Genomic DNA, 24175 nt, shown 5'->3' on the forward strand with positions numbered 1-24175 from the left:
CCAAGCGGGACTGACGCGCTTCCCAGCACCCCATTTCCCCGCATGTTGGCCGGAGGAACGAGGGAAAGGCCATTGAGAGGATGGCAAGCAGCGGCTGCATGCCAGGAGTCCGGAGCTCAACTTCCCCCACTTAAACTTCTTGGAGGGGGCAGTATTTAAAGACGGACTCCACGCTCCGGCGCACCGCCCTTCCAGGGCTCAGGGGCGGAGCGCCGCCTCCCGGAAGTACTTCCCCTTAGGGGCTGGGGCCTGGCGGAAGTGTCGTAGGGGCAGGGAGGGGTTCTTTACCCGGTCTGGCAGCTGAAGCTCGGCTCTCGGGTTACCCCTGCAGCGACGCCCCCTGGTCCCACCGATACCACTGCTGCTCCCGCCCCTTCGCTCCTCGGCCGCGCAATGGGCACCCGCGACGACGAGTACGACTATCTCTTCAAAGGTGAGGCCGTGGGCTCGCCCACTTTCCTCACCGAGTCCCGGTTCGGGGGCCCGGGACACTCCCGGGGGATCCGCGTGCGGGCTGCCCCTGCACTGAAGTCGGCCTTCCTCAGCCCTTCCTCTCTGGGCGATTTGTCTTGCCGTCTCCCAGCTCAGCTCTTCAACCCTCAGACGAAGAGTCCTCCCCACACGCCAGGCTTTTAGCGAACTGCCCTTAGGCCTTCGTTATCCTCAGCGCCCCTCACCCTGTGTCTTCCCGGCGGGCTGCTTTCTCCCAAATCGGCTTCGTTTCCCGGGCTCAACGGCCCCTTGAAAGCGGCCGCCCCTCCCACCATCTATCTTTTCGGGTTTGGCGCCCCTCCCCCTCAGTATACACCCTTCTCGGCTCGCCCCCCTTTCCAGAACCCCTCTGACCGGCCCTTCCTCTCGCTCACCTTTCCTTTGGAGCGGACTCCCACTACAGGTCTTTTTCTCGTCTGCCCCCCTCTTTCCCCTAGAACGAGCCTCTCCTCTGCGTCTCCTCACAGCCCCTCCCCTCAGACGGACGCCTCTCGAGCGGTCTCCTTCCTTTTCCCCCGGCCAGGCCCGGCTTAAAATCTGAGCCGGCCAGGGGTCCCCACCCCACCCGCCCCCACAGGTCCCGTGGTCAGTAACCATCTTGCATTGACCCCGGGATTGGTAGCTATTTCCTTCCCTTTCCTCCCCAAATAATTTTAGAGCTCTCGCACGTCTCCTGTGCGACCCCGAGGGTGGGGGGTAGGGCAGGAGGGATTGTCCATCACCCACGCGCGCACTTGTCGCAGTGACCCGGCAGACTGTTGTGACTTCCCATCTAGGCTTTTTTCCTCCTACCCTCCCCACCGAGCGGCAGCCAGCTCGGGAGAACTCTAGACTCAGCTAGCGAGAAGGGGTTGCGGATGGGTGGTGGCTGTTATCCTTGCCAGACCTGAAGGCCCAGTTCCTGAGCAGGAAAGGTTGTGCGTTGCACAAATACTAGCCTGCTTTATCACTATGGACTGGTTGCTTCCTGCTGCAACACTGGGAGGATCCAACATTTTGGTGTTTTTAGAACAGGAAGGGAAGAGTGCTAGTTAGCCACATACCTTTTCCAAAAGGTGGGGGCTAGGGAAACTTGTGTGCTCTTTGGTGAAATGTAACATGTGTTACGAGATCGGGAAACGTAGTGCCCTTGGACAAAACACATTGGAGCGTGGGGAATGGATAGAATTGCCTGTTGGTTAGTCGGAAAGAATCCCGATAGTTTTTTTTTGTTGTTGTTTTTTAATAGAAAAATAAAGGGTACAGTTTTCAATGGGAAAGAGTACGGTAAATGGTGTTTTTTTGTTTGTTTGTTTGTTTGTTTGTTTTTGTTTTTGTTTTTGTTTTTGTTTAAGTGAATGCATTCTTACTCAGATGCTTTCACTGCTCCTGAATTAGGGCAGCCATCAGTAGTATGCTGAACAAAGATCATTACCAGGGAGGAAGAAACCATTGCCATAAAAGCTTTACAGTGGAGGGTGGAGTTTAAGAGTGTTAAGCATGGTGATTCTGACCTTGTCATTGGGTGCCAAGAATGATTTACTAAAGGAAGCAGGAAACATTGCTTTACCAATACTTTGCAAATCTTATCACCACTTAACTCCTCTGGGCCAGAATATTCTGTCATATAGGGTGAGTATATCCAGTGTTCACCTTCATTCCCCATAGTGCAAAATCATTTACGGAGAAGAGTACTTAATGCATTTTATAAATACAAAGAAGAGAGGTGGGTTTGAGAGCATACTGTTTGCTGAAGGCCTCTGAGGTCATGTGAAATTACTTAGGTGAGACCCTAGAGAGTAGTGGTTAGTCATTAAAAGTTTTATTTCTTAAAATAAGGTGCAAAGTAGTAGACCTTTGTAGCTACCTTTCAAGTGATTAATTTAGAACAAGATAGACTAATAAGAATATTTCTCCTGTTTGGTTTGGAGCTTGACTGTTGTTTATAGAAACCATTTATTTTTTTAACTAAGAATATTAATTATCCTGAATTGGTTTAAGGGATTTTAATTTGGGATTAGAGCATCCTGTTAACAGTGATTGAGAGCACAGGGCTTTGGAATCACAAAGGTCTGGATTCAAATTCAGGTCTTAAACTTGCTTTTTGATCTTTGAGCCTCCAATTCCTCGTCTGTTAAAAGAAAATAATACCTATCTCTCAGAACTCTTACCAGAATTAAATGAGACTGGTTTTGAGGATTCAGTAAGTGATAATAATGTTAAGAAAGTTACTGTGGTTCTTGTCAGCTTTTTGGAATCTTAAATCTTCAAGAGCATTTAAGTATTACGAAGGAAACTTAAAAGTAGGAACTTTTAAAGTATTTTGTGTTTCTATGGGTTATGGTTTCATTTTGTTGTACATTTTGCTGTTTAAACATAGGATGTTTAAAAAATTCTGCTGAGAAGAATTTCCACTTTTTAAAAGCTCTTACAGGATATGAGTCACTTTTTTTTTTTTAAACTTTAGTGCTGATTATTTAGCCAATTTCTTATTTATACGATTATATTTTATCTTTATTTTTTTATTTTTTCATGAACATTTTGATACACATTTCGTTTATTGGTTAACCATTTTCTTACACTGGTTATAATTGGTATTTGATTCAGAGAGGGAAGCATTCATTATTGATACACTATATAGGCTTTTTAAAAAATTCCATCCTTTACAAATAATCAAGATTGGGCTGTTGAAATTGTGTGTATGTTTTTAAATTTTTTTTTTTTTTTTTTTGCTGTAAATACGAGGAATTTTATTTTATTTTTTGCTGACATACTATGAGGCAAAATGTTTTTAAATTTTTTATTAACATATAATGTATTATTAGCCCCAGGGTATACGATTATATTTTAAAGCAGAGCAACAATAATTTTAAAGTAGTTTCATTGTACAGAGGTTTATTCACCGACGCGAGGTAGACCTTTCTACTTTTAGACTGCTTACCTTGCACACTTAATACTTGAGGGAACTGGAAGTTTGTAACTCTAACCAGTTGAAAAGGAAGGGGATATTTTGATTAGTTAGGATGGAGTGGTCCAAATGGGAGTGTAATGTGGGGAGAGAGCAAGACAGGTATTCTGTGTTATGTATGTGTTCTTAACATTAATCTTCAGTTAAGCTCAATAGGAGACTCTTGGTGTACAAGGTGGGGAGGTTATTTTTTAAGACTTTTTGTTTTAAAAGCTTTATTTAATTCTACAATTATGTATATACAATGTGGTGGCCCTTTGGTACACACAGTGAAGTAAGCATCAATCATAGTTGCTATTGGTGTTGTAGACACCAATTCATTGTCACGTTTTTTGAAAATATCTGGATACATAGTCTACATCATTTTCTTTTCAGTCTCGCTGAAGGTCAGTAGTAATTAACCGTCAGCTGATTGTCATTGGAAAAGATCTCAGGAGCTTTGCTGTCTTGCATCTTGGTAGTTTTTCTTTCACAACTTTCAGTTGAGCAACTCAGATTCTGCTGAATCTGGAAAAACTTGTCTAGGCTAAAGTCTTATTGACTTATCGAATGCATTTTATTTTCAAGGCTTTTGGTGAGGTAAAACTATGAATATAGTTGAAAGAGTAGAAGAATCTCCTACGTTTATTTATAAAAATCAGTATGAAAATGACCAATTATCCTTTCAGGTGATAACTTTTAGATCTGATGTACTGTGATTGATTTGTTGAATTTTAGTCTAGTACATTAGTTTGCAAGAAAGTATATAGAACTAAATGTGGTTGAAGAGGTGGAACTTCTTGTTAAATAATGGATAATTTATATGTATATTTTGCTCTTATGGCATTTAGCCTAATATTTGATACATAATGAAGCAGATTTAATATTAGGTATTAGAATGGTAGTTAAACTTCAGGTGAGGTTAACCAAGTGGTAATAAAATCATTAGGTTATTTTAGAAACACTGTAGATATTTAATATATAGATGCTGTTATTTATGTTTATATAATTATACATACTCTCCCTCCCTCTCCATACACTATATAGATGGATATAGTTAAAAAATATTTAAAGTGGGAAGTACTTTTAACTTAAGGTATTAGTTAAGGAAAACATTGGAAAATCATTGCAAATTACTTTCTTGAACTATAGGATGTGATCATATAGTTTGTCACATTTTTAAAGATCAATTATATATTGTCATCTTAATGAGGGAAAGTATTTTAATTAAAAATTGAGTCCCATGAACTTTTTGGGAGGGGTTACTTTTTCAGTCATAGCCAGTAAATTCTCTTAGGTTGCTTAGGTAATTTAATCCATTCTCGTATGTTTATTTTTTAGTGACCTTAAGTGTAACCCATCCTGTTTTGGTTTCTCATTTGGTAACTGAATAAAACCAGCTTTCCTTATTGTGCCATTTCTCAGTATCTTCTTGGCAGCACTGTTCTTACAGAACCAATCAATATCTTCTGGTGTCATTCAAGATATAATCCTTTAACAAGTTTTTGTCTTTTAATCTGGCAACTCTGTCCATGTCTAGTTGAGATAATTATTTTATACTGTATAAAGCATTCATGAGTCTTGAATTATTTTCAGATAAGGGTGCTATTTTTTATAATGTTAAAATTAATTGGTTACATGGAGGGGAAAAACACCTTCCCTGTCTTTATGCTGAGGTGGGGAGATAATGAGCATAATCATTAATTAACATGGATCTCAGAAGGGAAAAACCGAAACTTGAAAGTGCTAGAGTTTTTGTGGGAGGGAGAAGATGTTCTTTGAGTGTGTTATTTAATTTTCCAGAGGCATTGTCATTCAAGATGTCTTCCATTTGGTTTTAAACCGACTGGCTCCTGAATTACTGATATCTGAGTGACTATGAAGTAGACATGTTTTAACTTTTTGGTTTTTCCCTTCTTCCCTGTTCCCATCTCAAGTGAGGCTTTTACACTTCATTGCTAGTGTGGCTTTAGAAATGGTTCTCAAGGGGTTTCCTGAGCAGAGTATCAGGCCTCTTGCACCAAGGGGCAGTGGTGTGTATATCCTGTTAATAGGGTCAACTGTCACTGAAAATGGGATTTGACCTCACTGCCAGAAATGTACTCCTTGGAAACTAACATAACCAACCATCCTAGAAAACTGGAAGTGCATTGTTTTGGCATGTTGCTTTGATGACCTTATCATCTTTCCTGTTATCCACGTTAAAGCATTTGATAGAGTATCTGTGTTTGTCCCAGTACCTTTGATATCTCTGACTATAGCTAGAAGTACCTGCTGTTTGTGCTGCGTAGAGTTACTGCCACCTGGATGATTTCTTGCTGAATCAGCTAATAGAGGAAGTCAGGAAGATATGCATTTGATAATGTACTCTATCCAAGACTGTCCAGAGGCCAGTTTATATCCACTCTTGTGGCAAGGAAGGAATGCATAATAGATTCTCTTTGCCCTCTGACCATGAGTTCTTAAGAGTTTTTACCTCCCTCTCCCCTTACCACCAGATCATAATCATTTTTAATAAGGCATGGTCTTACTCCTTGGTGGCGTTCTCACGTTTGATTTTCTAGTCCTGTTGCCTAAATCAGTTAGCAGGTAAGAAAAACATTGAAATGCTGATAGCGTTTTTTTTTTTTTCCTTTGTAAAAAGTTTTTTGGTTCATGTTCTATAAACCTGTGAACTCATTTTGTTCTTTAAATTCAGATAGAAATACTTTAGAACAAGTTATCTGCTTGTTTTCCCATTGTTTATGAAATTCTTAAGGATAACATTGCCTTGGGTGGGAAAAAAATCCTCATGTATTAGTAAATAAACTGCCTTGTGTAGTAATCACAGGAAATAAATTCATCTAAACCACACTTGTTTTTAAAATAAAAAGTCTTAAGTCATAAGAGACAAAGTATGTGACCTCCTTGCTTTGGCCTTTACTCAGAGTAAGTCGGAATTATTAGCTTCCTAGGGCTCCTGTTAAACTTAATTGGGGTGTCTGTTTTTGTAGAGGTCTATATAGCTTCCTGCCCATCTGATAAATGCAACTATGAAAAGGTCATCATAGTGTCTGTGATCTGGATGGCAAAGTTTATAAATGTGATGCCTCATATGGTAAATAGGTTTCATTTTGCCAAGGTGTGAGTCCTGAGGTCACACCCAGTCTTTGATGAAACTAAGAACATTTTCACTGTTTCCCTCCTTTCTACTCACTAACATTCTTTATTGCTTTCATGTGTGATACGATATACTTTAATATCACAAATTGTTTATTTGGTGTTTATTTGGTATCTTTCATGTTGTTACCTTCTGTGGTAGTAAGGTTGGTATAGCATTGACAGTAATTAATCAGTGCCTAGCGGACCTGTAGTTAAAATTGCATGTGTAAGACAGGATACTGTGTTTGTGCTAAGCAGATGATGTGTGGAAGTTATTATGTAGGTAGACATAGTTTAAAAAGAATAAATTGATTTTATCGATTGGTAACAGGTAAAGAACATGGACTCTTCGTCTCTCCTCTACCCCCATCCCTTTTAAAAAATCAGATGCTCTGTCTTTTTTGCTTTAAAACATATTGGTATTCTGAACGGTATCTGCCTCATTCATCTGACCCTAAGTGCTTTGTTGTTTTTTTTTCAGTTGTCCTTATTGGAGATTCTGGTGTTGGGAAGAGTAATCTCTTATCTCGATTTACTCGAAATGAATTTAATCTTGAAAGTAAGAGCACCATTGGAGTAGAGTTTGCAACAAGAAGCATCCAGGTTGATGGGAAGACCATAAAGGCACAGATATGGGACACGGCAGGGCAGGAGCGATACCGAGCTATAACATCAGCGTAAGTCTCATAGTCTTTAATTTCTGAGAAATAGACTTCCGTCAACTGAATTAGCTGATTTTTGGTATTGGAAAAAGTACTTTTTTCCCTTGTAAGAATTCCAGTATTAGGATTTTGAAATGTACTTATAAAATATGTTTTTAAAAATATATAATCCAGGGCGCCTGGGTGGCTCAGTGGCTTAAACCGCTGCCTTTGGCTCAGGTTGTGATCTCATGGTGCTGGGATCAAGTCCTGCATCGGGCTCTCTGCTCAGCAGGGAGCCTGCTTCCCTCCCCCCCACCCCCTGCCTGCCTCTCTGCCTACTTGTGATCTCTGTCCAAATAAATAAAATCTTTAAAAAAAAAAACAAACACCACATATATGGGGCGCCTGAGTGGCTCAGTGGGTTAAATCCTCTGCCTTCGGCTCAGGTCATGATCCCAGGATCCTGGGATGGAGCCCCACATCGGGCTCTCTGCTCAGCTGGGAGCCTGCTTCCTCCTTCTCTCTGCCTGCCTCTCTGCCTACTTGCGATCTCTCTCTGTCAAATAAATAAATAAAATCTTTAAAATATATATATATATATAAAATCCATATATTTAGTTCTTTCTGGTGTTCTCTTTCATTGTATGGTTGTTTCCTAATAGTTAAATACCTCTTTCTGTTTTCAGATACTATCGTGGAGCTGTAGGTGCCTTATTGGTGTATGACATTGCTAAACATCTCACATATGAAAATGTAGAACGATGGCTGAAAGAACTGAGAGATCACGCTGATAGTAACATTGTTATCATGCTTGTGGGCAATAAGAGTGATTTGCGTCATCTCAGGGCAGTTCCTACAGATGAAGCAAGAGCGTTTGCAGGTTAGTGATACGAATTGCCTGGTATTACAGAGATTCTGTATTTTTTACTCTTAACATCTTGCAGTTTTGATACTTTTCCACTGACTGTAATCGCTTACAATAGTTTCAGAAAGGTAAACATGAAAGCTCAGCGAGGATTGTTGTTGTGAAAGTTTGTGATGACTTTCTCTTTTGCTTAACTTTGAATTGTAACACTGTAGTTTTTGCTGCCAAAAGTTAAATATAAATCCTACTTTCTTTCCTTTTGAAGGGGTAGATGACATCTATCAGTTTATTCTGTGCTTCCTGTCTATTTCTCTGTTATGTCTGTGTAAGGCTGCTCTGTGTGGGTCTGAAAGATACTGGCCCACAGAGTGTTAACAACCCACAGGGAATGTGGCTACTAGGAGTTAAAAACTTTTTGGCTTAGTAGAGGACCTGCCTAGCTCTTCTGTTCTGGTAGGGGTAGCCTATCAGAAGGCAGGATTGTGTATTCTTGACTAGTTGAAAGTTGTGACGAAGTGTTAGTGATTTGATGTGAATAGATTTTTAAGTTTTCTAGGCAAGAAACTTCATTTAAAAAAAATAGAGTTTTAAATGAATAACACCTACCTATCCATGTTTGTATAACTCTGTGGGTTGATGGGGGAGAAGGACGGTAATAGATGGAAATAACTGAGTATTTGATAAGCTTATTATATTTTGAGTAACGTCGTTTATTGCTGTTCATTGGTAGTATGTAGCTGTAATAAGTATTTCTTAATTAAGAAGCCAGTGAAAATTTCTCACTATTCTTTGATGCCCTTAACTGCTGAAGAAGTTGGGGAGGCCTTAATTTTTAGAAAGTTTGTATTTTCCTTTTGAAGCCTTGAATATGTTACATCTCTTGTGTAAAATTTGACAAGACTGAAGTTTTTATCTCCCCACCCCTCCCTGCCAGAAAAGAATGGTTTGTCATTCATTGAGACTTCAGCCCTAGACTCTACAAATGTAGAAGCTGCTTTTCAGACAATTCTGACAGGTAAGACTTGAATTTTTAGATTATATTAGTGAAAATTTGATGTTTTAGGAATGTAATTTAAACAAATTAAGAAACAACTATATATCACACGGAGAGTGACTATCATTTGAATGCTGCTGTAAAGAGCTGTTAAAGGACCAAATTAGTTAACAACCCTTGCTCACTGAGCTTTAATGATCCTCATTTATCTGGTTTATATTGGGAAAAGTACTTTGAAAATACTTTCCTCACTTCTATTATTACTTCATCCAGGTATTCCATACTTTGTGGTAATGCTCAAAGGCACTTTCATAAGATAAATATTGAAATCCTGGCTATGGAAAGATATAAATGCCCTTTGAAATTCAGTAAAGAAAAGGCTTCCTTTGTTCTGATACATTGTAGTAGCAGCTAGAGAAAAACACATTTTTAAAAAAATTTAAGTGAAAAAAGTAAAATTCTCCTGTGATATGTTGTAGAAGCAGCACAGTGTCACCTGTGGAGAGAATCAGCAAGTGATTACAGATGGAAACGTTTAAATAAGTAGTGGGAAAAGAACAAAGTTCATGCTGTTTTAAAATGTAGTTGTGCAGATCAGGTCAACCTTGAATTACAAGAAGACAGTGTATTTGTGTTGACTAACTTTGACTTTATTAGAATGACCAACTTATCAGCAAGTTTAATCATAATCCTCTAGTAAGTAGTTTGGGTTTTTTAAAGTACTGTAAAATTATATATTATTTTTAAGAACTCTGTAAATAATGGAGTATAGGATTACTATATAGCATAGTCTAATGTGTTGTTCTAACAAGTCCGTATGGAGAAATGGTTAAATTAGTTTCCAATTTTAATGTAACAAGATTTTAATGTATTCTTTGTATGCAGCACTTATATTAGAAGTGAAAGGATTTTAATTTTTAATTTTTTAAAACTTTTTTTTTGGTGGAGAGAGTGAGCACAAGGTGGGAGGGCAGAGGGAGAGCAAGAGAGAGAGAGAGAGAGAGAATCTTAAACAGGCTCCACAAGAGTCAGACTCTTAACTGAGTACAAAGGTGCCCCAATTTTTTTAATCTTAATTTTTCTAAGCTTTTATTTAAATTCATTAGTTAACATACAGGTAATATTAGTTTTAGGTGTAGAATTTAGTGATTCACAGATTATTTAAATAGGAAATAGGTAGAGAATAAAGCCTAGAATTTAAGAGCATGGACTTGGAGCGCTGGCTTAGATTTTAGTCCTGCCTCCTTCACTTTTCATTGGCTTTGTAATCTTAGCCAAATTACTTAACCTTTCTAGGCCTTAAATTCTTTATCTGTAAAATTTAAATATGTCTTGGGGAGGTTTTTTTTTGTTTTGAGAGAAGGTGGCTTATATTTATAAATACCTTGTGATATGATTTGACTTGATTGTTATGTTGTGACTTAAAGGTTTTTGTCTCTATAACCCATCGAAAAGAATCACCTGTCATTTGAGACATCTACTCTAGACTCCAAAAATGAGTACATGAATTCTTACATGTAAAACACTTAGCTATCCCTGGTACAGAGTGGACATTTGATTAATTAGTAGCTAAATAGTCATTAAAGAATGAAAAAAAAATTCGTTAAACATAAAGTAGATACTGGTGATTCACATACAGTAGATATAATAAACAATAGTTTAATAGAACTCTTTTCTGTTACCAGAAAAATAGCAACTAACAACTGGTGCTAAGGTTGCATTAGTTTTTGGAACATAGTAGCTTTCCTTTAGAAACTCTGTGTCAGATTTCATTATAGACGTTGCAAGCAAGATTTAAATATTGCTGTGTATCTGCAAATTCTACTTTCTATATATATTTTTTTAAAGATTTTATTTATTTATCAGACAGATAAATATCACAGATCTGCCTATCACAAATAGGCAGAGAGGCAGGTAGAGAGAGGGGGAAGCCAGGCTCCCCGCCAAGCAGAGAGCCTGATGTGAGGCTTGATCCCAGAACTCTGGGATCATGACCTGAGCTGAAGGCAGAGGCTTTAACCAACTGAGCCACCCAGGCGCCCCTCTACTTCTTATCTTAAAATCACTTGTGCAGATTCTTAGTGAATCAATATGTAGAGTACAAAATTTATACCTACGAATTGTAGTTGTTTTTTTTTTTTTTTAAAGATTTTATTTATTTATTTGACAGAGAGCATACGTAGGCAGAGAGGCAGGCAGAGAGAGAGAGAGATGAGGATACAGGCTCCCCGCTGAGCAGAGAGCCCTATGCAGGGCTCAATCCCAGGACCCTGGGATCATGACCTGAGCTGAAGGCATAGGCTTTAACCCACTGAGCCACTCAGGCGCCCCAAATTGTAGGTTTTTACTAACATTTTGTTCCTACTCCTTGTGTAACTAGTCACTGAACCTCCCTCATCCTAGAGTCACAGTATCTTAAGTAGTGAGTGAGTTAAGTCATCTTGAGGGTCTGTGAGTCTCTCAAGGCTTCTGAAAACATCTGAAAAAACTTTTTAGTCAGTTCTTGTTGAGTTTTTTAAGATTTTATTTATTTATTTGACAGAGATCACAAGTAGGCAGAGAGACAGGCAGAGAGAGGGGAAAGCAGGCTCTCTGCTGAGTAGAGAGCCTGATGCGGGGCTTGATCTTAGGACCCCTGGGATCATGACCTGAGCCGAAGGCAGAGGCATTAACCCACTGAGCCACCCTCGTGCTCCCTTGTTGAGATATTTTTATGTCCCATCACTTCTCCTCTGTAATGTAGCCCATTCTGATCTCTGTTTCTAGACTGTTCTGATACTATGTGAAGATGAGACTATCTGCAGTTAACTATTTTATGTACCAGTTTATAACATTGAACTTAATGATCGCTCAAACATGAACTAACTAATCAATAAGTATGATATATACTTCACATTAAACTGTTTTGTCCTTAAAGATGAAGAACGTTTAGGAGTGCCTGGGTGGCTCTGCCTTCAGCTAATAAGCTCATGATCCCAAGGTCCTGAGATTGAGCCCCACATTGGGCTCCCTGCTTAATGGGGAGCCTGCTTCTTCCTCTCTCTCTCTGCCATTCCCCCTGCTTGTGCTCTTTGGCTCTCTCTCTGTCAAATAAATAAAATCTTTAAAAAAAAAAAGATCAATACTTGGTTATTTTTCTTAAAATTCACTCTAGATTTAAGAAGACTAGCTTCAGTTACTACCGTTTTTCCTTTCTATATTCACTACTTTCTCAGCTTACTCTGCAAATCTCCGTGTTGTTCTGTGGGATCAGCTGCTATTGCATAGGGCAGTAGACCTCTGTTCTTTTGCATGTGCTAGGATGTTTGTTCTAAACTTTTCTTCTCTTTATACCAGTGGGAGTATTAATACTTAGAAAAAACAGGGAGGAATGCAGCATCTGGGTAGTACAGTTGGTTTAGCATCTGACTCTTGGTTTAGGCTTGTGTGGTGATTTTGGGATGATGGGCTCTAACACCTCATCAGGCTCTATGATCAGTGCAGAGTCTGCTTGGATTTCTCTCTCCCTCTCCCTCTGCCCCCCCCCCCCACCCGCCAAAATAAAATCTTTAAAAAAAAAAAAAAAAGGGTAAAAGAAATGGGGAGGACAAAAAACCAGAAAAGACAACAGTAATCTCATTAGGTTTAATTCTACCTTGAATGTTGACAGTGTTAATAGAGCAATTACATTGTGTTTGCTGTTGCTGGAGGAAAAAACAGGTTTTTCATTTTTTAATGTAGAAAATTATGTGTGGAAAATTTATCTACATTATTACTCCAAAGTTAATTGTGTTGCTTGTTTAGAGTAGACCTGTGGCATTTTTAACATCTGTGAATTTGCTGGTAACTCCATGACAATTTTGCTGATATTTTTAGAAGTAGTTAGCTAGTACTTGAGTTGAGCCTGCTAGACTGCCCAGACTTTTCATTGCTGTGCAGTTTTGTTTTCTTTCATCCTCAGGTTTGTTAAGGGATGTTTTTAACCCATACTGCCATACCCTTATTATTTTTTCTTTTAACTTAGAGTTTTGACAGTGATGCCATGTACTGTTTTTTTTCTTGGACCATTTGAGAGTGGCAGACATGTTGCCTCTTGCACCTAAGTGCTTTTCAGTGCATATTTTTAAAAAACAAGGATGTCCTCTTTCATAACCATAGTGCAGTTATAAAAAATCAGAGTTAGATTGTAGTCCATATCAATGTTTAGCTACAGACCTTGTGCACATCTTTCCAGTTGTTCGAATTACATGCTTATTAGCAGAAGAAATTCTGAGATCAAATCACACATTACATTCAGCTCTCCTACCTTTTACATCTCCTGTGATCTGGAACAGATCCTTAGTCTTCAGTTTATTGACATCTTTTGAAGGGTACAGGTCGTTTATTTTATAGTGTCCTGCCATTTGGGTTTGTCTCATGTTTCCTCGTGATTAAATTCAGATTATTGCAGTTTCAGCAAGAACATGACAAAAGTGATTTGAGTGCATCTCATTTGGAGGTCATGATACTGGTTTGTTGCATTTATTTACTGGTGATGTTAACTCTGATCACTTGGTTAAAGTGGTACCTGTAAGGTTTCTCCACATAATAAGCACAAGTCATCTTTTTAGTTATGAAGGCTGAATTCTTAATTTTATCATTAAAATAGTGAGAATCATTTAATTAGGTGTAGGATTTTTTTTTTTTAACGATTTGCTTTATTTATTTGACAGAGGTCACAAGAGGCAGAGAGGCAGGCAGAGAGAGAGAGTTGGGGAAGGAGGCTCCCTGCTGAGCAGAGAGCCGATGCTTGATCCCAGAACTCTGGGATCATGACCTGAGCTGAAGGCAGAGGCTTTAACCCACTGAGCCACCCAGGCACCCCCCCTTTTCTTTCTTTCTTTCTTTCTTTCTTTCTTTCTTTCTATCTATCTATCTATCTATCTATCTATCTTTTTTTTTTTTAAATGTAGGCACTGTGCCTAGCATGGAGTTCAGTGTGGGGGTTGAATGCTTGACACTGAGATCAAGACCTGGGCTGAAATCTGGAGTCTGACGCTTAACCAATTGAGCCATCCAGGCGCCCCTAGGTGTAGTATTTTTGTTCTTGGCATGTGGCAGTCTTTCAGATTTGTGTCGGTATATCAGTCAGAGCATTTTTTTGATGTTCCAGAAATTTAACGGTGAGCAATGGGTTTGAAGAAGGCCTAAGAAATTCTAACCTAGGCTGTAGTGGAATAACTCAGGCTTTTGTTATTTTCACAATTTTTGAGAGCCCAGGGATTTTTAAATTCCCCAATTTGGAACAGTTGCATTTAACTTCCTTAGAGTGTACTTTGTAACTTGCTTCATACTTTCATTAGAGTAGAAATAGGCATATGTCTTTTTAATTAAATTTTACCAGGTTCTATTTAAAACTATCTTCTATTAATATTTTAACTTACTACTTAGGTTTATAAGAGATTCTAACATAGGAATGACACAGAAGAATTCCTTTTCTTTTTAACCTTGCCTAACCTTTGGAAATCTTGAAAAGGGGATGTGTAGGAATTGTATCACATACATTTGGTTCTAAGGGAGAACATGCCCTTGAAAGAAGAAAATATTTGCATCTGGTTTAGTACTTTATTAGTCCTGTTTCTCTTCCTTCACTTAAATAACCTCTAATCAGATACCAGCTAGAAGCTACCTGCTTCCTGTTTTCTTAACAAAGCTGTTTTTTTCTTTTAAAAAGCCACAGGAGATGTTAAATAAATTACTTGAGTAGCTTCTTAGTGCCCATTCTACTTGAAGAACAGTTTTCTTTAACGTTTTTTGACCAGTGCTTTCGTATTTTCCTTATTGCTTTGGTATTTTCATTAGCGGATCTCTTTTTAGTGACTGGGACAAATGTCACAGTAATCTATTTCTACAAAATAGTGTGCAGTACTTGCAGACCAGTTATACAATACTGCTCACATTTCTTGCTTTGTAATGGGATCTCTTTAATATTTAACTTTCTGTTCTCTGAGAACTCTGCCTTTTATTCTGTTACAGTATTTGCTTTTCATGTAAGAGCCTACAAAATATTTTTTGTTTGGGTTTCCCTAACTTGAATCTTCAGAACAACTTGTAAAGTTAAAATTGTAGAGGGTCACATTTAATCATTTGCACTTTTAAGGACGAGCCATCCAGTTTGGGAATAGAGAGAACATTAAAGAATGAACAGTAGAGTTTTACATTAAGTTGTTAATTGTCTTTATTCTTTAGCCACTAGCCTGATTGAATGAGTGTCTTTTCCTTGACCCTTGACAAGTTCTCCCATTTCCATCTTTTTGCAATAAAAAGAATCTAAATGAAGACTACATATCCTTTTTTTAAAAAAATTCAATCAGTAGGCTTTCTTTATTGTTTTTCCCTTGATACTTCTTCAGCTTTGAGAAGTAGTGTCAGTCTTCTCAAACATAAATTTTAGCCACCCCCCCAACCCCCAAAAAAGTAAGAAAAGGTACATTATAGCTGTCAGTGTTTTTGCTGGTTTACACATCAGTTGACTACAGCTTGCTGTTGTTCAATTTTAGGGAAATTAGTTCTTAATTTGGAGAAAATGTTTTTATTTAACACATTCATTTTTCTTTAACTTTTCGTAGTAGAAAGTTTCCAGCATTACCAAAAGGAGGACAGTATCCTGAACTCCCATGTAGCCACCAACAACCATCAGTTCATGACCAGTGTTTTGTTCCACCTATTCCTTTTTTTTTTTTTTTTTAAACAAATGGCAGATATTACATCATTTAATTGGTAAACATTTCATGATGTATAGCTTAACGGTTAGGGCATAAACCCATAACAACAAAACTATTCAAAAATTGGCAAGTAATTTCTTATCCACACAGTATTAAAATTTTCTGTCTCAGTTTTTTTTTTTTTTTTAAAGATTTTATTTATTTATTTGACAGAGAACACAAGTAGGCAGAGAGGCAGGCAGAGAGAGAGGAGGAAGCAGGCTCCCTGCTGAGCAGAGAGCCCGATGCGGGACTCGATCCCAGGACCCCGAGACCATGACCCGAGCCGAAGGCAGCGGCTTAACCCACTGAGCCACCCAGGCGCCCCTCAGTTTTTTTTTTAACACTTTGAATTAGAATCCAATCCAAGTGATGTTTACTACATTACAGTTGGTTGACGTGCTCTTGGAGCATTTTGAAAATACAATTCTACTTCCTCTTTCTTAGCCTTTAACTTTCTATTTTTAAAATTTTCAAGTATTATAGAAATAATGTTGTACCCTTATAGAATCATCACTTTACCACATTTGATCTATTTCTATGTGTGTGTATACTTTTTTTCCCTTTTGCTCAGTTTTCAGAAAGTAAATTACAGACATTGTGTCACTTTTTACAAGTTAATATTGAAACATTTTATCGCCTAAGTACAAGGCATTCTGCATAATCACAATACCATATATCATATTTAAGAAATTTATGCGTATGGTATTAACTAATGTGCAGTTCATATTCCTGTTTCTCTAAGTACACTACTAATTCTTTTATAGATTTGATTTTTACATTTTAAATGTCATTTCAGCCAAAGGTCACACATTGATGGAATTGTTTTATATCTGGGGTATTATTAAATAGAGTAGCTATTTAGAGCTGGGCACAAGTTATTGAGTGCTTGAAATATGGCTTATGGACTGAGGAATTGGATTTTAAATTTAAGTATGTGACTGCCATATTGGTCACTACAGTTGTAGAACATTTGCCTCCATCTTTTAAATGCATTTTTATAACAAAATTTTTGAAGACTCTTGGCCAGGATTGTCCCTCAATCTGGGACAATCTAATTGTTTTCTTAGGATAAATTAATTTTAAATAATTTTGGCAAGAATACAATACATTGATGTCCTTCATAGGAATCCAGTGTCTTTCATAGTACATCATAATAGGAGGCACATCATATCAATTTGTCCCAGTTTTAGAATTCTCTTACCTTTTCAGGTGTTTTTTTTTTTTTTTTTTGGAGGAGAACTAGGAGACTAAAGATAAACAAGATACAACCTCTGTTTGTAAGGAGTTTATAATTTAGTCAGAGGGAAATACTTTCAGTCAGTGAAATAAAGGACCAAATAAAATGAGTTAATAAAGATACGTGGTTTAGAGGAAATTAATAACATTTATTGGACCAACTAGTTACTTACCACACCCCTACTATATGGCATATCCTGGAGAAAAAAAACTGAATAAGGTTGATAAAGTGCTTGTCTTTACAGAGTTTAATGTCTAGGGGAAAAGGTAGACAGTTTTTGTTTTATTTTGTTTTGTTTACAGTTAGTTTTGGTAAGTGTCATAAAATCTTAAGTTCCTGGTTAATAATTATTTCATTACAATTTAACTTTAGTAGTTCAGGAGGCATTGATAGACATTATCTTTCCCTCCCTTTTTAAGAGTCCTTTGGGATTTTGGCATATTTATGAAGTTATGCTCTTCCCTATACAGACACGAAATATACTAATGTCATAGTGCAGAATTTATTTTTATTTTTCTGTTGTACAGTATCAGTGTATGCAGGGGATTTTGATAAGGGTCAGACTAAAAATACTCTCATGGTTTAATTTTTATTTTTCTCCTAGCTTAATTTAGATCTAATCCCATAAACTGTAATATCTTTGAACCAATCTATTTAAGTGATTGGTGAACCTTTCCTTCTGAAATGGAAAACCTTTTTTTCTCTTCTTACTTTTACTCTAATCAATGGCTGTTTGAAAATAAAACTTTAAATTTATACATTCTTTGTCCAAGTTTATTTGCAGTCATTTTCTGCAAATCTGTTTCCTACTTCTGTGTACTTCTGTAGCTGCTACTAATCAGTCTATTCATAGTGAGTATTGCTGTTTTTTTTTTTTTCCAGAGATCTACCGCATTGTTTCCCAGAAGCAAATGTCAGACAGACGTGAAAATGACATGTCTCCAAGCAACAATGTGGTTCCTATTCATGTTCCACCAACCACTGAAAACAAGCCAAAGGTGCAGTGCTGTCAGAACATATAAGGCGTTTCTCTTCTCCCCTAGAAGGCTGTGTATAGTCCATTTCCCAGGTCTGAGATTTAAATATATTTGTAATTCTTGTGGTCACTTTGTGTTTTATTACTTCCTCATACTTATGGATTTTCTCATGTCTTAAGTCTTTTGATTTTAGCTTTATAAAATCATCCACTTGTCCCGAACGACTGCAGCTTTTTTTCATGCTATGGCTTCACTAGCCTTAGTTTAATAAACTGAATGTTTGGATTCCTCAGTTATTGTTTACTTTTCATCATGGAAGCCTGTCACTCTAGGACATATTAGAACTTGATCACTTGAAGCTCAGACCTATTGGTCTTGATCAAACTAAGAAGACTTTAGAAGAAATAAGCTATCAGTTTGCCACAGAGCAGCTTATAATGAGCAGCTTATAATTCATACACTCTTCTCTCAATGCAGTGTATATTTCCACAAATCTAAGAATTTCCCTATAAACAGCAGGATTTTGAGAGCTTGAAAATTTTCCATTATTCTGGAAATCAATTTCTAAAATGCCTTAATAGGATTAAGTAGTTTAGTAAATTTTGTTTTTTAATTTTTGTAAGCATCAAAGTTGATTAGAGAGGGGGACACTTTTTCTGGACAAGAATTATCTTAATAAACAAAAGACTGTTTTATGGTTTCAGTAGCAGTGTGGTTATGGAGCCATATGTTAAACGATGCTGCCTGGCAGGCTGGGAACTTGAGAGACTGGTGGAATTCCATCTGAGATGCCTCTATTGAAATGATCAGGCAGCCCGAATCATTGAACTCATCTAATTTCCTGGCAGTAGATTATGTGGCATTTTATTGCTCAGGCAATAACTGATTTAATGCTGTTAGTATCAAATTGTGAAGTGTTAATTTTGTCTTAAAACCTTCCAGTAAATGAAATGCAACCTAGTTTTATCACCATATCTATCAGCAGGCATGGATGATTATTTTAACAATGCTAATTTTTGAGTTTTGCAATATATTAAGGAATACAGTCCAGTTAAATATCTGGTTTCAGTATGTCTGAAGAATATAGTGAGAGGTTACTTTCTGCTCAAGTGGTACCACTTAACGGCATGTATTCTTTTAGTATGTTAGTACCTTGAGTTTAAATAGAATGCATTTAGGCATTATACAAACCTGAACTACTTTTTCCCCATTACATTATTAAAATCGGTGGAGCAACTAGTTTCCCATTTAGAAATGTGCACTACTAATACTGAATTTTACTTTCTTGTGGATAATATTAAGCACTTACTCTGCAGTGTTCTGAAAGTTGTGTCAACTGAATTGATACTATTCAGGATGGTGGCATATCCCCCAAGTACAAAAATGTGTGTGTGTGGGCTTGCATAGATTACTATGTTTCATAGTTAATCTATCTTTTGCGGTGCTCATGACGTGTGGGGCACACGGAAGGCATTGCTGTGGTCAGTCTTTTTGGTTTTCTTCTGTAGCCACTTATTATTTTAGAGTATTAGTTGGTTATGAAGATTCTATTATCTATTTGTAAATCGCTACTTTGTATTTTATGCATGCTCTGTAACTTGATTTATTTTTGTTTTAATTTTATTTTTTAGTTATTGATTTGGAATATATTCACATTCTAATAAACAGTTATAGGGGGACTATTCTTTATGTTGTCAGATTACATTTTTCCTCTGAGTGCTTTGGATGCAGCCATGGAATATTTGATTCTGATGCAGAAGAGCATAGGTCCTTGCATTACAGAGTAAACACTAAATTGGAGGCATCATTGTGTGAATTTAGAGTTGATTTTAGACATATGGTTCAATTATGCTTTTCTTGGAGAAAGTATCACCAAAAACATTAAGGAAGTAATCGTTGTACCTTCATATATAACAGTGTCACCAGAAAGAGGGATTTACTCGAAATTGGTAGTAAATCTTTCACAAAATTTAAGATGAAGGAAACTCTAGGTTGTGAATTAAAAATCAGTAACTTTGAATTTTCATCAAGTATAGACTTAATGTTGCCGTGGGCATGGTTGGATTTTGGGAGAATTCCAAGAACTGTTTAAATAGTAGTAGAAAATGTCTTTGATTGCATCTTAACCGTGTCTTCATTCTGAAAAGGATCTCAGGAGACCAACTGTCTCAAATAAGAACCATTAAGATTTAAAATATTATGACAGCTTAGGGCTCAAGGCAGTTCAGAAGTATTTTGCTGCTTGACCCTGGTTTTCAGTTATTTTAACTTTGAAACTTTTTTAACCTGTTCTGAAAAGCCAGTTAACCATCTTGACTTCATTTAACTTGTATGTCATGGTCTCAACTGCTATCTATGATTTTTCTTTACTAGTAGTTACCACTCTGTAGGGGTAAGTTATTGTTAGCCATTGCATTGTGAATGCTAAATTGTAATTCTAAGAAGGGGTGTTAGCTGGTGACTTAGGCCAGCGGTCTTTTAAGTTCTGAAAGGTTCTGCAGAAGAGTTAGACGTCTTGAGTTTAGATTGCCCATCAAAGCTTGTCCTCTTTATTTCATCAGTAGGAAAATGAACATTTTAATTTTGTCTTCAGTGACTTGGATTTACAAAATAACAAATGCTCTCAGTGGTTTGAATGTTGTCATGGTTTTTTCCGTCTACCTTAAAGAGAAAAAACTGTGTAGACACTTTCGGCTAGTACCAGAAGCAGAATAATTCAAAGCTTGGGTTGATATTAAGAACTTATTCCAGCCTGTTAGGTTTCAGTTTATGGAGTTTGTTTGTTTTTGTTTTTGTTTTTTTAAACACAGGAAGTAAATAGAAATTGATTATTTGATATCTTACAAACATTTTAAGCCTGAAAAATTTTCAAAACAAAATACGAATTTTGTATAAGGACTGTGCATGGCATGCATTCCCTGGGGGGCGGGGGGAGAACCATGAAAGGACCCGCTTCTATCACATGCTTTAGTGGGATAGCATAATAGGCTAGTGCTAAAAAGAGGAAGGCTGATTTTTGTTCTTGGTGGGTTGGCGCTGGGTACCACACCCTTGCTGGGATTTGACAGGCCACTTTTTCCATTCACGTAAAGGATAGGCCAAATAAACTAAAGTTGTCATTTGAACGTTTTAAAGGATGGTTGTATTCCCCAGACTACAGGAGGCCGAAGGTAACAATAGAGTTATACAAAATGTCATTACAGCTTCTGTAAAGGAGATCATAGGCTGAGAAATGGTTTTAATTGAAGCATCCATTTCATTGAAAATTGAGTTGGAGGATAGAGAAAGAGTATCTCAAAGGACATCTGATACTAGGTATACATTAAAAAGTGTGCTAAACTCTTTGAGTTTAAGATTGAAAGTAGCAGGTATAATAGAGCACTGAACTGGGTGACAAAGACCTGGATTCTAGTCACAGATCTTTTAGTCTTTTCTCTCTGAGCCTCACCTTCTTCCAGTTAGTGAGGGGAATGGGTTAGATTATTTCTGGGGTTCATCCCAGCTCCAGTTCAGTATTTCTGTGAATGAACTCTACAGGTACTAAAGCTAAATTGTTACAAATTTGAAGTCAAGTTTAATAGTAAAAGTAAAAAGCACTTCTTCGCAAAATGTTTTTGGTCTTAAAATAACTTGATTAAAATGTTATCATTATTTCCATGTTAACTGTATTCCATAAGATGAAAGCTTTCAGAACATTTGCAAAATGACTGTCATTTTCAAAAAATATGCATCGAAGTATCATGTGCTAAGGGGGGAGGAGCACTTGGGCTGCTTTGTCAACTGTAAATTGAGAACTGCTTGTTTTGGCTTCTGTTGTTAAAATTCTGCTGGCTTTTAATAATATACTTTGAAAATATATTCATGTCTGGGTGAGAGAACTTTTAAAATATTTGTGTTTAATTTTTTTTTTTTTTTTTTACTATTACCTCTTATAGAAATCTGTAAGAAGGTAGAACAGTCCATAGAGCTAGCTGTCCAGGAGAACCTATGACTAAGTCCAAGTGTATAGGTTTTTGTGGCAAAATACACAAGATACAAATGGCATTATTTGGTTGTTAGTTTAGTAGTCTAACCATTTGAATTCAGTTAATATTATTGATAGGTCCCAGCATAGATGCCCTGTAATATTTGCTGTTAGCTACTCTGTTACCAGTACCAGGATGATCGTGGAAATTAGTAGCCGATAGGATTCCTTTTCTTTGAGTCAGTGAACTAAACTTGCCTGTTAATGCCAGTGAGTAAGAGTATTGCTTTTAGATTCATTTCCCTCGATTGCTTCCAGTCTCAGGATACCTCTCTCTTGGGAGGCGGTACAGATCCTTGTCTTTAAGAAGTTACTGACCCTTGTACTAGTCTCTATACCAAAGCATTTCTTCATAAACCCCTAAGAATATTATAGGTCATGCCTGAAATGGAAGAGTGCAGAAAGTCCCAGGAAGCAATACTATTTCTGCAGACTACCTTGGATATGAAACCAATAATGCAGGCTCTACTAGGATCATCAGTTACTGGTTTTATTTTACATTTATGTGGATGCCTAAATACAAGATCTTTAAGATGGCAGTCCTTATACATTCTCCTCTCCAAGGTTCTGGAGGGCCATCTGCTGGACTAGACAATCAATGGCTTAGGAGGTAGAAGCTGGAATTGACGAGGGAATCTGACAGTGTGTCACTGGAGACTAGAGCTTTCCCTTTCTGTGGGTTTGGATTGTACCGTTGCTCTTGAGTCTTCCTAGCTCTGCAAGTCAGGGAAGAAAATGTATAATCAGTATCCTGCTAATATAATAACTAGGACCCTCCATTTATCTCTGCCCTTTTGTAATTGCTAAATTGTAAGATTCATAAGCATGGGAATGTGCTTTGTTCGTATTTATATTCTAATATTTATTCCCCCTGCTATTCCATGTCAGAACAATAAAGAAGGAACATCTAAAAGAGTGAGGGGGTTAATCCTAGAATTCATCCTAGTTTAGCTTGGGGAGCTATAGTCTGAGGATTACCATTCAGACTAAAAAATATTTTAATTAAAAGTTACATAAAATTATGGGTATGTAAATGTTATAAAACAATTTTACAGAAGTACAAATGGCAGTATAATGAATCCCTGTGTATCCATCCATCCCTTCTGAGAAAGATTCTCCCGTGTTGTCATATACTGATTAAATGAGCCTCTTCTACCTTCTTCCGGTTAGATGAATGGCTCATAGAATGTATCATTCTTGAATCTTCTGTGTTGGGTATCCAACCTGTAGCCTTAGGTTATCATATATGGTATTGGGTAATATTCTGAACCTCACAAGTCATAATCTAATACCACTATTCTCAGTAAATTTTTTTAGCCTTTAGCCTTATAACTCTTGATCATGTTTTGTCTTTCACTGAGATATCAAGCTCCAGCCCTTGAGAATTGTCTTAGATAATTTCTGAATGAGTCTTATTAGTCTCTAAAAAAAATGTGTTATTCCTGGTTAAACATTGGGAATAACTTATGAGTGTCATGTAAGCCTTGTGAACTGACAAGTTGAAAGGCTTAGGTTGACTTAAATAGGATTATGTACAAATTTTGCAGGTATGAAGAAAAATTTTTAAACTTAATTTGAAAGCATCCAGTGAGCTATTTTTTTTTAGCATCCGTGTTTTACTACAAAATTAATCCTGCTGTTTCTTTACCAGTGAGGTCACAAGGTTATGTTTTAAAAGGTCCTAAAACATGCACCCACAGTAATATACTGGGTGATAACTTCTACTAGTGGAAAGCTATTCATTGTACGTATGCAAATTAGATAGGCCTTACACTTGCTTTTATTCCATTCCATAGAAGTACCTTTGTGCCTCTGGAGCTGAGCACAGGCTATAATAGTTGCCTTTGAGTTTAAATCTTTGTGAAAGCAGAGAAATTCTCTATCTGAGCATTTGATGTGTATGAGATTTTTCAGTAATTTTTAGACAAGAATGTGTTGTTCCCATTCATTACTTTAAAGCAAGAGACTCTTGTTATAAATATGATAGAACTTGTTCACTTTATTGTCAAGCGTCTATTGGGATAATTTTCACTTCTCTGGCTGCCTAAAGTGACTACACAAAATGTAGTTTAGTTCTACCTTTTAAACCTAAGTTGTAGATTATAGACATCTTTTCAATGTGCAACACAACAGTAGGCATTCTTGTTAAA

General features: G+C 37.2%; 1 protein-coding gene across 1 annotated transcript; it reads left to right on the top strand.

The window, feature by feature from the left end:
- Window positions 1–250: 250 nt before the first annotated feature.
- RAB11A (RAB11A, member RAS oncogene family) lies at window positions 251–20450 on the top strand. Its single transcript, XM_032342952.1, has 5 exons — window positions 251–433; window positions 7041–7236; window positions 7890–8083; window positions 9003–9083; window positions 17907–20450. Exons 1-5 carry the CDS (start codon window positions 394–396, stop codon window positions 18044–18046), a joined length of 651 nt encoding a protein of 216 aa, XP_032198843.1. The 5' UTR covers window positions 251–393; the 3' UTR covers window positions 18047–20450.
- The last annotated feature ends 3725 nt before the right edge of the window (window positions 20451–24175 follow it).

The sequence above is a fragment of the Mustela erminea genome, chromosome 5 (assembly GCF_009829155.1).
Source record: "Mustela erminea isolate mMusErm1 chromosome 5, mMusErm1.Pri, whole genome shotgun sequence".
In the NCBI taxonomy this organism is placed as follows: Eukaryota; Metazoa; Chordata; class Mammalia; order Carnivora; family Mustelidae; genus Mustela; species Mustela erminea.

Bases quoted from the DNA above. Each gene is read 5' to 3' on its own strand.
- RAB11A (XM_032342952.1), top strand. From the start codon at position 394: ATGGGCACCCGCGACGACGAGTACGACTATCTCTTCAAAG. The intron at 7,237-7,889 runs GTAAGTCTCATA...TTCTGTTTTCAG, and splicing joins TACCGAGCTATAACATCAGC to ATACTATCGTGGAGCTGTAG. The intron at 9,084-17,906 runs GTAAGACTTGAA...TTTTTTTTCCAG, and splicing joins TTTTCAGACAATTCTGACAG to AGATCTACCGCATTGTTTCC.